Source organism: Nanorana parkeri, unplaced genomic scaffold (genome assembly GCF_000935625.1).
Source record: "Nanorana parkeri isolate BGI_ZX_2015 unplaced genomic scaffold, ASM93562v1 scaffold20, whole genome shotgun sequence".
Taxonomy (NCBI): domain Eukaryota; kingdom Metazoa; phylum Chordata; class Amphibia; order Anura; family Dicroglossidae; genus Nanorana; species Nanorana parkeri.
The window spans coordinates 299,042-311,983 of record NW_017306288.1 but is presented as its reverse complement, the minus strand read 5'-3'; the positions used below and the strand labels follow the sequence as shown (position 1 = coordinate 311,983).

The 12,942-nt window shown below is 42.9% G+C and overlaps 1 protein-coding gene across 2 annotated transcripts in view; it reads left to right on the top strand.

Moving 5' to 3' along the window:
- The window catches only part of PRKCH (protein kinase C eta), a 154,133-nt gene that overhangs the window by 88,838 nt on the left and 52,353 nt on the right, over window positions 1-12,942 (top strand). For both annotated transcript variants that reach the window (XM_018562752.1, XM_018562744.1), the window contains 3 exons: window positions 2,138-2,226; window positions 3,478-3,607; window positions 10,136-10,263. In XM_018562752.1, the coding sequence (XP_018418254.1) occupies window positions 2,138-2,226; window positions 3,478-3,607; window positions 10,136-10,263 (347 nt within the window). The remainder of the gene's footprint in view (window positions 1-2,137; window positions 2,227-3,477; window positions 3,608-10,135; window positions 10,264-12,942) is intronic.

Here is a 12,942-nt window from a genome sequence, read left to right as displayed (position 1 = left end):
CCCCCCCCCATATTTTGTTCCTCTTACCTTTTATACTAAGTTAAGGAATTCAGAACTGCAAGTACACACAAAAAAATACTCACGCCCAGTACATCCAGCAGCGTTCTAGGGATATGCTGCTCACCAGGTCTCACACCACCATCTTCTTCTCTGACATCAATGGAAAATTTCAGTCTCTTCTGGGCGGGTTCTTGCCCCCCTGCGTATGCTGCCAGGGGGCAGGCTGCAAGGGCCAGGAAGAGGCAGTCGGCCCTCCAATGACGTGTTTCGGTGCATGCACTGTAGAGTGCCCCGAGGCCTCCTGGGATGCATGAGTCAAATTATGAGAGTGGGGGTAGGATCGGAATGATGGAAAGTGGGTGGGTGGGGTGGGTGAAGGTCCACTTTAATTTCCTGCTGCTCATGTAGTCCATCCTAAGTCTGATGGGAAGCGCACTTCTGTGAGTGTTGATCTTCTGGCTCCCCTTCAGCTGTCACTGGTTCCTCCTGCTGACCACCATGTCACTGCTGAATTCTGGAATGGGTAAAGCTAAGGTGGAGGAAACAGTGAGGGCTGCAGGCAGCTCAGGAGATTGACTCTCCCGAAGCGTTGGTTTCCCTTCAGAGGTGTGTAGATTTTTTTTCTCAGGATCAGAGTGGCATTCAGGGACAAAAGCAGAATGAAAGGCAAGTATTTGCTCACTCACATTGCCTAAAGAAAGGGCCCTGTGTGGCTCCGAAACATTGCACTTTTGCATTCTTGAAATGATGATTGGACATCAATAAAAGTGATTTCCAATGAAGATACCTATGGTGTGCTAGTAACATGCCCCCCCCCTGCCACCCTTTTACACAGGCACTGCCCCTTTGCCCTAAATGGGAAAAGTGAGAGTGTCTTTTTAACTGCCTCCTTCATGCTATAATCACTTTCCCTTTATTCCCTCACCACCCTTTTCATGCTTTGTAGTGTAGAGAAGGAGTCCCGTGTAAGTTGCTCTGCTCGGAGCTTACACATGGCTAAGCACTCTCTCGCTGCCCCCACAAAGCAGCCCTAGGGCCTGGAGATTGGCCAATAAAGCACCCAGTACTGAATGTTGGAGGAAGGGTCGGGAGTTAGTACTGTAGAAAAGGTAGAGAGTCAGTCCTGGAAGAAGTGTACAGAATCAGTACTGGAAGAAGGGTACGGAATCAGTACTGGAAGAAGGGTACGGAATCAGTACTGGAAGAAGGGTACGGAATCAGTACTGGAAGAAGGGTACGGAATCAGTACTGGAAGAAGGGTACGGAATCAGTACTGGAAGAAGGGTACGGAATCAGTACTGGAAGAAGGGTACGGAATCAGTACTGGAAGAAAGGTAGTAAGTGGGTACTGGAAAAACGGCAAGGGAGTCAGTACTGGAAGAAGGGTAGAGAGTTAGTACTGTTTTTTTTTCTTTTCACTCCAGTAAGGGAAGAGAAGTATCTACAGCTGGGAGGACAAAGGTATATGTAAACCCGATCAGTGAGGTCTTCAAATGGGCATGGGGGGGAATGTGCATGCATTGAAGATATGTACTACATAGTTGTTGTTTTTTTTTTGCCTTGACGTACACTATAAGTAAACCTGTTGCTTTGTTCTACAGCGGCAAAGCACATGATCACTTTGGGTTTTTCTTTTTCTAGAGTTAACATGGTTTCATAAATATGCTTTAAAAAGCTGAAAGCTACAGTGTGGCTCTTTTCTCTTAGGGGCCTATTTCTAGTGGAGAGTAGATACCACTTTCTTCTTGACACTGCAGTGTTAACAACTCAGTTATAAAATTCTGCTTTGTGAAGCCTGCAGTGTCCCACTGAGTATTCTCTGTATTACACTTCGGAATAGCCTCTATGATTGGATGAGGAGGTCACATTACTTTGAAAGGGCACATGACCGGCTCTCTTTCTCCCATACTTTTTTTTTTCATTGGCATGAATGGAGCTGTCCTACAGTAGAGTCCCAAAACAAGCAGAAGCAGCGGTATGATCGTGATGAGGATATACCGCTGATTGAGCACCAATAAACGTGAATCATTTTAAATGTGTTGATTTGTAATCATTGTTTACAGTATGTTTAACACATTAAAAAGTTGTGATTAATGGATAAAAATGTTTTATTGCTTTTTTTCTTTTCTTATGCTAGTCTGCACGTGTGTGGTTCACAAGCGCTGCCACCAGCTGATCGTGACGGCCTGCACATGTGTGAACAACACAGCTAAAGTGGAAAAAAAGGTGACGTAAGATGCCCTGCTCTGGTCTCCACGACCACATCCTGTCTGTCAGTATCAGAATTATATTTTGAACTAAAAATCCCCATGTACCTATAGTTAGATACTTCTCATAGTGCTTAGTAATTTAGCTTTTTCCACTGTTGTATGCTCGCTGAAGGGGAAAGGTAATTGCTTCACTTGCCCATCTTTATAAAGATATTTTTTTCATCAATATTCATATTATTTTAGTTTCTGTGGTACCATATATTTGCTGCTAGGCCAATGACTGGAGAAAAAAGGTGTGCTGAAAGGAGGAGGAATTTTATCACATGACCAGTGTGGTATTGCGTGGCAATCCCATGATGGAATTTGGTAATAGCACACTAGTTAAAAGCTGAACTCCAGGTATGAATTACTTTGCATACTTACATTAGTCCAGCTTGGCCCAATGTAAGCACAGAATGTATATGTCACACCTGATCGACCGCTGGGATCTTGTAAAGCACGGTAGCAGCTGGAGAGACTACAGTGCTGGCTGTGTTCTCCTGGGTCCTGTATGACACTATGCTGAGCAGCTCCCCTTCTGCTGCGAAAATCACTCACTCAGCTCAGTGGCCATTCAGAGAAAGCCTAGCATTTTTATGAATAGATGCAAGACATTCCCTGATTGGATGAGGGATGGATTTTGATGTCACTTCCCTTCGTCCAATCAGAGAATGTCTTGTATTTATTGACAAAATTCTTAGGCGTTCCCTGAATGGCCTCTGTGCCGTGCGAGTGGCCCACTTTGTTTTCAGAGCAGAGGGGAAGTTGTTCAGCACAGCACCTGGAACATTGCAGACCGCAATGTAGTAGCTCTGACTACTACAGTGCTTTACAGGATCCCCAGCTGCATATCAGCTATAGCATATACATGCATACAATGGGCCAAGCTCGACCAGTGTAAGTACGCAAAATAATTATACCGGAAGTTCACCTTTTGGTTATGTGACAATTCTCTCCTCTTATCTGTGAATGTTCTCTGCAGTATTATGTGGAGAACACACTGCAGAACATCAGCAGATCCACTCCCACCCTGGATTCGTAAATACCACCACAGTGTGGAATATTTCCAGCATTGTCCTGCAGTGCGGAGAGTGGGGACAATGCAAGTTTTCATAAATAAGTCTCTCAGTATTCTAGTGTGATTATTTTATGTCTTCAGTTTAGATACAGATTGTGCTTAGCTGTAGTTTTTCCCTTTTATGTCACTTACATCTTCCTCTGACATTAGATATTTGAACAAAGATTTGGGATCAATTTACCACACAAGTTCCGCGATCACAATTACAAAGTGCCAACATTCTGCGACCACTGTGGATCTCTGCTATGGGGGTTGATGAAACAAGGACTACAGTGTAAAAGTAAGATACAGTGATAAGTTGTTTGAAAGATCGTTGTTTTTGGTAAAGTTATTGCAGAATGGTTAAGCCCTCGTTCACGCCTCTGCTGTTGCACATGGGTGAAAAATTGGCTGCAAGAACAGATCCAGAGGGTAGTAAGAAATGGTTAATTTTCAAATTGGGCAAAAGTTGTGAGCGGGGTGCCTCGGGGATCAGTCTTGGGACCGATCCTGTTTATCTTATTCATAAAGGACATAGAGATTGGTACAAATAGTTCAATCTCAGTTTTTGCGGATGATATCTAACTACACTGTGTGCACAATTATTAGGTTGTATTATAAATTGTATTTTTGAGGATTAATTTAATTATTGAACAACTACAGTGCTCTCGGTCAATCCAAAATGTTAATAAACCTCAAACCTGAATATTTAAGAAAGTAAAAGTGAGGTTTTGGCTTTCTTAGGCGAATGTCTCCGTGTAAACTATTTTTGGGCAACTATTAGTGTGCAGAATTATTATGCAACTAAATGGAAAACGATTATTTTCCCATATCACTTGTTTATTTTCATCTGTTAAAGTGAGAATAATAAACAAATAACTCAAAATGTACAAATAAACATTTCTGACATTTTCAAAAACAAAATCAGTGACCAATATAGCCGCCTTTCTTTTCAATAACAGTCATAGGCCTTCCATCCATGGAGTCTGTCAGTTTCTTGATCTGTTGATGATCAACTTTTTGTGCAGCAGCAACCACGGCCACCCAGACACTATTCAGAGGTGTACTGTTTTCCTTCACTGTAAATCTCCCGTTTAAGAAGGGCTCACAAGTTCTCAATAGGGTTTAGGTCAGGTCAGGAAGGGGGCCATGTCATTATTCTTTCATCTTTAAGGCCTTTACTGGCTAGCCAAGCAGTGGAGTACTTCGATGCATGCGATGACGCATTGTCCTGCATACATATCACAGTCTTCTTGAAAGATGCAGACTTTTTCCTGCTTGAAGAAAGTGTCTTCTAAAAACTGGCAGTAGGTTTGGGAGTTGATTTTGAGTCCATCTTCAACCCGAAAAGATCCAACTAGCTCATCTTTAATCATATCAGCCCCCCGAAGTAGAGCTCTGTGCCCGTTACTGATCCAGCCACTGGTCCATCCATCTGGTCCATCAAGAGTCGCCCTTATCTCATCAGTCCATAAAACTAGTGAAAAAATCTGTCTTCAGATATTTCAAGGCCCAGTCCTGACATTTCAACTTGTGTCATATTCAATGGTGGTCAGGTTTCAGCCTTTCTTACCTTGGCCATGTCTCTGAGCACTGAACATCTTGTACTTCTGGGCACTCCAGGTAGGTTGCAGTTCTGGAGTATGACAGCACTGGAGGATAAGGGGTTCCTGGGAGCTTCACACTTGATTCTTCTCAAATGTTTGGTAGTTAATTTGCGTCTTTCTTTTTCAACACATTTCTTACGACCCTGTTGACTATTTGCAACAAAGCGTTTGATGGTTCTGTGAACACGCCCCAATAGCTTAGCAATATCCAGAGTGCTGCATCCCTCTGAATGACCTTTTACAATTTTTGACTTTTCAGAGCCAGTTAAATATCTTTTTTGGCCCATTTTGCCTGAGGAAAAAAAGCTGCCTATTGATTATGCACACCTTGATATAGGGTGTTGGTCTCCTAAAGCACACCCTCCCTCATTACACAAATACACATCACCTGATTTGCTTTAATCCAATAAGCTTTCAAGTTTATACAGCTTGGAGTTGAACAATATGCATAAAATTGGTGATTTGGTCAAAATACTCACTTGCCTAATAATTGTGCACACAGTGTATGTTGGGCATTATATTCTCAAGAAGACTTAAAGGAGAACTATGAGATGAGTGATTTCCACTCACCTCATAGTTCTAGCCGACCTGTGACAATGAGACTGTCACAGGTCGGCTCAGTAGATCGGGAGGTGAGCGAACACATACCAGGTTCGCTCACCTCTCGATTATGTCACGGCTCTCTGCCGTGACAGGGGAGGGGCTGGATTCCCCTCTCCCCGCTCCGATCTGCCAGCGCTGACTGGCAGAACGGATGGGGGAGGGGGCGGGTACAGCTGGCTCTGCCTCTAGATAGGCAGATCCAGCTGTCACTCACGCAGCTGGGTGGATCCCAACGTCCAGGTCGGGATCCGCTCCGGCTGCGGCGTCTCAGTATACCGCGAGCTACAGCTACTGAGCTTCGGGAAATGGGAGGACGCTAGTTTGTGTCCTCCCGTTACCCTAAGGAGAACTATGGGGAAAAACACTGACCCCATAGTTCTCCTTTAAACGCGCTTCAACATTCAGTAACGTGGATGGGATGAAGATTGAATGGACTACAAGTTATTGTGACTTCACTGCACTTGTATTCTATTGAGAATTACAAGACCCTCTGCCGCGGTGGGTGGCTGATATGGCTTGCAGTTTCTCCATTCCCTGATCCTGTCAAAGCATCTGTGAATGGATGACACGGCTTTCCAGCATTCCCACATGCTAACTGACCAGGAGATTAGAGCCCCTGTGGACAGTGGCTGTTTTCACCCTTTAAACAGGTCCTGCTAGCAGGATACAGCCCTAGCCTCTGTTCTGTATTTTAATTTTTATGTTAGAGATTTTATGCCTTTTTGTCAATTAAAACTACTTTTGCTACGTCAGACCCGTGCCCTTCTTCTTTTCATATATAACCAATGCCATACAAAGTGAAAAGTGCCTATGCTCAGCATGCGTACAATAAAAAGTATCAGAGGTGGGGTAGAGAAGATGGCGTGAGGTAGAAGTACAGATAATGTCAAAAAAGGGTGAATGCAAAGATGCTCCATGTGTATCATGACCAAGCCACTGCATATGGAGTGACACAGTATCTGATGAAGTGGCTCAGCCATAATGAGCCACGCATGCAGCCATTTTTTTAGTTCTGGATAGGGTAATAAATGGTTTCAACCTGGTCACTTTATTTTGGCTGTGGCCAGTTAGCGAGATTTACCTGAATTATCTCTCAGAGACACAACAAGATGTGAGAGCAAAGTTCTCCAACGCGTGGGAAAGTTCCCTAATGGAGAGTTGCCCCCCATTTAAAAATAGTGGCATCTGTGCTGGAAACAATAGATTATGATTGCTCTGTCTTTAAGAAAATAATTTCAGACCCGGGTTGCATAACGGATAACATTGCAAATTACTTTCAGCGTTTCAGCCATGATTGCGGACTCTGGTCAGCAGTGTAATCATTGTCTGTTATGAAATGCAGTTGAGTGGCTGATCCCAAAGCTGCTTATTTGTTATTTTCATTGATTTAACTTTCAGTATCTCACAAAAGAAAAATTACCAGCCCAAATGCTCTTTCAATCACAATGGAATACAGTATAAACTGACAAGATTGCCAGCGGCACTTAGAAACGGGATTTTGTTTTTACAGAAGTTCTGACGTCAAATGGCAGGATTCAGTCAGTAATCATTAGGCACAATAAACCTAAGGACACAGGTTGATTATGCAATGAAATATATTTTTCTTTTGAATGCATGCCTGCCTCAAGAACTATCTATTAAAGAAGCACTCTGGGAAAATCAAAAAACATATAATTGTAGTGGGGCTACCCCCACACTGCAAGGGATAAGGGCTTGTTTTGTCTAGGGGGCTCATATAAAGCAGTTTTACTCACCTGATCCTTGGTCCTGCACCAGTCAGCGCTCACCTCTCTACCCCTCCACTCCAGCTATGGAATTCCTCACTTCTAATGCAAGTCAATGGAGTTGCATAAGACATGATGATGTCAGCAGTCCTTAGACCACCGGAGCCTGGGGGAGAAGAGGCTGCTGGGTCCAGTCTAACAGCCTGGAGGTAGCTGGTGGAACTGAGGATCAGGTGAGTATATCTGCTTTATTTGAGTCCTTTTAGACAAAACGAGCACTTAAAGTGACACTAAAATCAGGAGATAAATCTTAAAAATGCATTAGTTTGTGGAGCGGTGGCTACTTTACAACACACACAGGGACCATGGGGAACGAAAACAATCACCCTCCAGAAGGAAGGACAGTGTCAGCACCAATTCAAAGAAGATTTGAGGATCTACAGCAGAGTGATACACAAATAAGATACAATTATGTTAATAGTTAAGGTACTTGAATGCATTTTTAAGATTTAACTCCTAAGTTTAGTGTCACTTTAACCGTTGCAGTGCTGGGGGTAGGCCCATTGCAAGGGTATATTTTTTATTACCCTGGAGTTCTTCCTTAAAGTCCACCTCCACCCCATGTTATTTTCTTAGGTTTTGGGTAGAAGAAAGCAAAGATAGAACTGTTTAAATGCTGTCTGTGTCCCCATAGAGATTTATTTTCTCTTCCTGTTTTGTGTCAAATCGGCCACCTGCAGAGGAAGTGAGAGGAACACAGGCAGAGGTAGAAACCATCCCCACTTTACTAGGAGATGGGTTTTTGGTGCTACTGCAGTAATGGGTGTTCTGGTCCAGTCAAACGGTAGTTATTGCTTCAAATGCATTTAGGGACCTCTGTCAGAGAAGTCAAGTTTGAACTAGTTAAGTGGAATATGTAAAAGTTGTTTCTAGTTTTGTACAGGAGAACCTCTGTCATAGTTTTGTTGCCATTTGTAGCAGCATTATCTCTGAGGTTGGCAGTGAGGGGAAATATCCCAAATGGGAACATAGTAAACAAATCCAAGAAACGATTTAACTCTTATTATATCCAAAACAAAAAAGGTTTAGATGCCTTTAACCTTTCAAGGCCAACTCTGAGCAAAATGTTAAAACATAAAATGGTGCCCCAGCAGGAAGTTAAAATAAAAATGTAGCCCAGGCTGCAATAATTGCCTCCTCTCCAGAGCTGTCCCCCACAGTAATACCTTTTCACCACTAGATGCCCTCAGTCTTCTCTGGTGAATGATGGCCTGTGTCATTTATCTCAGGGGATCAAGGATACTCTGTAAGTGCAGGGCATCATGGACCTGAGGGGGCATCACCACATCGCCCTGCAATAATGTACAATGATACAAATCATCTTATAATTGGCACATTCTGTATCATTGAGAACGTCCCAACTCCCGGGGAAGAGAAAAAGAAGGCTGCATTTCAATAGGTAGAGAAGGAAATGCCTAGAGGCACCTCTTGCTGTTTAACTCCTCATTCACACTGGGTGTGTTGCTCTATACACTGTGAAGGGTCGTTTTTTGAAGCATGCAGGCAGCACATGTAAGTCTATGGAGACGCAGGAGCTGTGCGTCCGCACGCCCTGCGTTCTGCAGCTTCAAGCTTTAACAGCCACATACAGAAGGTGTACGGACCTGGATCCTTCATGTCTGCATCTGAAGCGGTACACCGTCTGTGCGCGGCTGTCAAAACCGGGAAGCAGCATGAAGGGCACACAGCTCCTGCATTAGTTGCTTGCACAACCAGCCCTTTACACTGTACAGAGCAGCATACTTCATGTGAATGAGGCCTAATAGATTCTCCAAACCCCATCTTCATGTTTAGCCTAGAGCTGACTCAATCAATAACCAAAGCAATTAAAGTGGACCCCCCCCCCAACACTGATAATTAACTGATGGCATGCATAAAAACTATTTAGCATAAATCTGATGGTTACTTGCTTTAGTAATCTAATTAATGCAAGATCCCATGGCTCTGTCCACCACACGTTACTTTAAATATTGACATCATCAGTGGCCGACTTCTACCTCGTTTTGTAGTCTGGCTCACCGACGCCAGATCTGTGTAGAGAAAAAATGAATTAACTTTTTCTTGAAATTCATGAGATTCATGAGATTTTGCGAGATCTGGCATTTTACCTATGGGAGCATTCCTGGAGGGCTTTAGTCTGTTTATATTCTTAAAATAACATTTTAAAAGTGTTTACTGCTCAGCATCCAGAGATGGAGGCATATGTGCTTTTTATGCTATGGGGGAAAAGGGTCTGTTTTAATAAAAGTACTTGAGAAGAAAATAAATCTGCATCCATACATTGCACATTGCATACATGTGTATTGTATAAATATGTAGGTTAAAGGTTTGTGTAAATTGTCCATAAAGGTCCCCACAAACCTTACGATAATCGCGGGAAATCCCGCGATCGTACGATTATCATAAGGTGTGAGGAAGCCGTGCGACCTCTACTACTGTAAGGTCGCACGACTTTAAACTTACGGACATGTTTGAAAACCCGCCGAGCATTGTACGATGTTCGGCGGGTTTGTGGCATGTCCGTACGTTAACAGCCGTACGGGCCGGTGTGCGCAAGCGCACACTGCCCGTTCGGCATTGCGGTCATCGGAAGCGCGCCCATGGCTTGCGATCATCGCAAGTACGATCTGCCTATGCAAGATAGGCAGATCGTAGGTTTTTTTAAGTACCTTACAACCATCGCAAGACAAAAGTCTTGCGATATTTGTAAGGTGTGTGCCCAGCCTTAAGCAGAGTTGCAGTAGATCTTGAACGCCTTTCACAGTTCTCTGATTTGGTCTCAGTGGTGGTTGATCAGATTTGTTTAATACCCTTTTCATCCTTTTCTCTCTGCAGTATGTAAAATGAATGTACACAAGCGCTGCGAGGCAAATGTGGCAAATAACTGTGGAGTGAACTCTGTGGAGCTGGCAAATGCCTTGGCGGGGATGGGTCTGCAGCCAGGAAACATCGCAGTCACACGGGTAAGGATATGGAGCAAAGGAGAGGCCTATATCTATCATGAGGGTGCTCGTATTCAGGGTGTACAAAAAGGGAATGCAGCTGCACCTAGGCCTGTCGCCCAGCTGATATTTTACTAGCCTGGTTGGTAAATAGGGAACTTATTGCCAATGGTATTAATGGGAAAAATACAGGTATTTTTTTCCCAGGAAGGGTGGCAACCCTATCTGTACCCCCAATAATAACTAGATGCTTGATTACATTATCTTACCTGCACTACAGAGAAGAACAGCATTAAACCTGGTTGCAATAGAAACCCGTTAAAGTGTGTGTTAACCCTAACAATTAACTTCTCTTCTTTTGCTTCTCTTTGGTCTGTTATATATATATAATTGAAAGTGTTTGGTTATAGCTGTTTGAGAAGTGCAAAAAATACCTGTTGATCATGTCAGAAAATCTGAGGGGTCCTGTTTGTCCTTCTCTGTTATCTGAAAAAGTTTAGTTAACCCTCCTAGTTCTTATCTTGGGACTGCAGCATGATTAGTGTCCATCATGTTGTAGAGATAAGGACAGTGGGAGGGTTTGAGTAGTTGGGAAAAGACACTAGGCAGGGCTGATACCACTCGGTTCACAATAATTCTGTGTGTTGTCTGTTTACAACAGGACTTCGGAGCCGAGTGCATTTCTGGCAGATCAACAGGTATATTTTTGTACTTGCTTGGTCTTTACAGGGATAAAACGTGAGGACGTGTGCGTGTATAGCAAAGGTGTAATGTGTGTGTATGTATAATAGATATATATTTTTAATTTTGGCCTGACATACACTTTAAGTGTCTGTGTAGATGGGCTTTGGGGATTGCATTTGACATCAATTTGTTGTAAAGCAGCCACCACTTCAAGATTGTTCCTGTGATGGACTACAATCTCAATACAAATGAGTAAACTAAATGTGAGATTGTAGTCCATCATGGGCGGAAGCTCGGAGCTACTTTACAACACACATTCCATGGGGAACAAAAGTAGCCACTCTGTACACACCTGCATGCATGCACAAATAAGATACATTTTTGTTAATAGGTGAAGGACTTGAATGTATTTCAAAGATTTAACTACTGAGTTTAGTGTCTCTTCAAGCTCCTGAATAGGAATGTTCTGATTTAGCTCCTATAAGCAAAACAGATGGTTTTTGTTTCAGTATGTGAATCCTAAACAGCTGGATAAACCTAATTTAGTAATATTCAAATGCTGCTCCTTTATATTCTTCATAAGTGACAATTTATACTTTCAGTTCATTTTGAGATTCAGCATGCATCTCAAAACATCCACAGGGTGGCAGACAAGGAGCATTTGTGTTTGTTTTTCTCTGTATCGCGGAATCAATGGAAGGACATTCCAGATCTTCAAGTCTGTTTATGAAGAGCTCAAAGTTCATGTTTTGCTCATTCCAGATCTCTTTCTTGCAGTTTGCTGAAGTTTTGCTTGACATAAACTGGAGTATAGATATTTAGGTCATAACCTACCATACACAGTAATGCATTAAAAAGTAATACATAGTAGTGCAGTTTATTAAATGTATTAAATATATAGGTTCATTATAGTTGGTAGCATTAAAACACAATTTCCAGCGTCATGAATCTGTAAATATTAGCCAGTAGAGCTGGAGTCTGGCTCAAACGGCTCCTCAACCCTCTACAATTCCTGTTATATTATAACCCTTTAGTTTGTATATTATTGTACCTAAACCACTGGACTTCAGTAAAAACATAGTGGGAATTTAGGAGTTTAATCTAACATTTACATTTATAATATACAGTTGGTTATTTAGGAACACAGAGGGCCCTCCTGGCAGACAAAATTCCTAGGAGCGGACCTGAATTCTGCATCCCAAATTTCAATGCTGACCCTCGACTTCAAACATCTAAATAATAGTACAGACCTCCAAAGCAGGCCCACTACCATTTTCGCCTCCAGTCAAGGGGCCTGGACAGCTATTAGTCTTTACAATGGGCTATACACATATGCAATGGTTACAGATAGTGCCGGTATGTCAGTGAGGCTAGGTTCACACCTAGGCGATTGAGCTGGTGAGCCGTTTTCGGGCTGTTGCCGTGAGTTTTTGTTTGCACGATTTTGCTTTGAAAACCGCTCGGTTTTCAATGCAAAGAGGTGTCTATGGGACCTAAATCGCACGACAGCTGCCCGAAAATAGCTCCTGCACCTTTTTTGCACGACAGGCGATTTCGACCGTGCGACAAATGGCAAAGGTATGAACAGCTTCCATAGACTTGAATGCAAATCTCTGTTTTGTGCGATATCGCTTGGCTAAATCCATGTGATAAATCACCTAGGTGTGAACCTAGACTGAGTGTTACCACAGCATTGCTTTAGGCAGTGAGAAGACCTGCTATCCAGCAATTTAAAGAGACTGAATTTTGGGGGGTTAAGGCGGGGGAGGGGTTTGGGGTGTAAGGGGATATTACTAAAAGCACACTTACCCTTTCAACTGAATTTCCCCCAATAAAGGTTAATTCCAGCGTTCGCTCCTCATTACACCCTCAACCCCCCACTTACTTGGATCATAGGATGAATCTCACCGCAGGCTTCTGTTTTCATTTGAATTCAGCTCTGCCTGCACAGCTGCACCATTCAATCACAGATCCATTTACCATGGTGATGTCATGGCACTTATAGTCCATTGATAA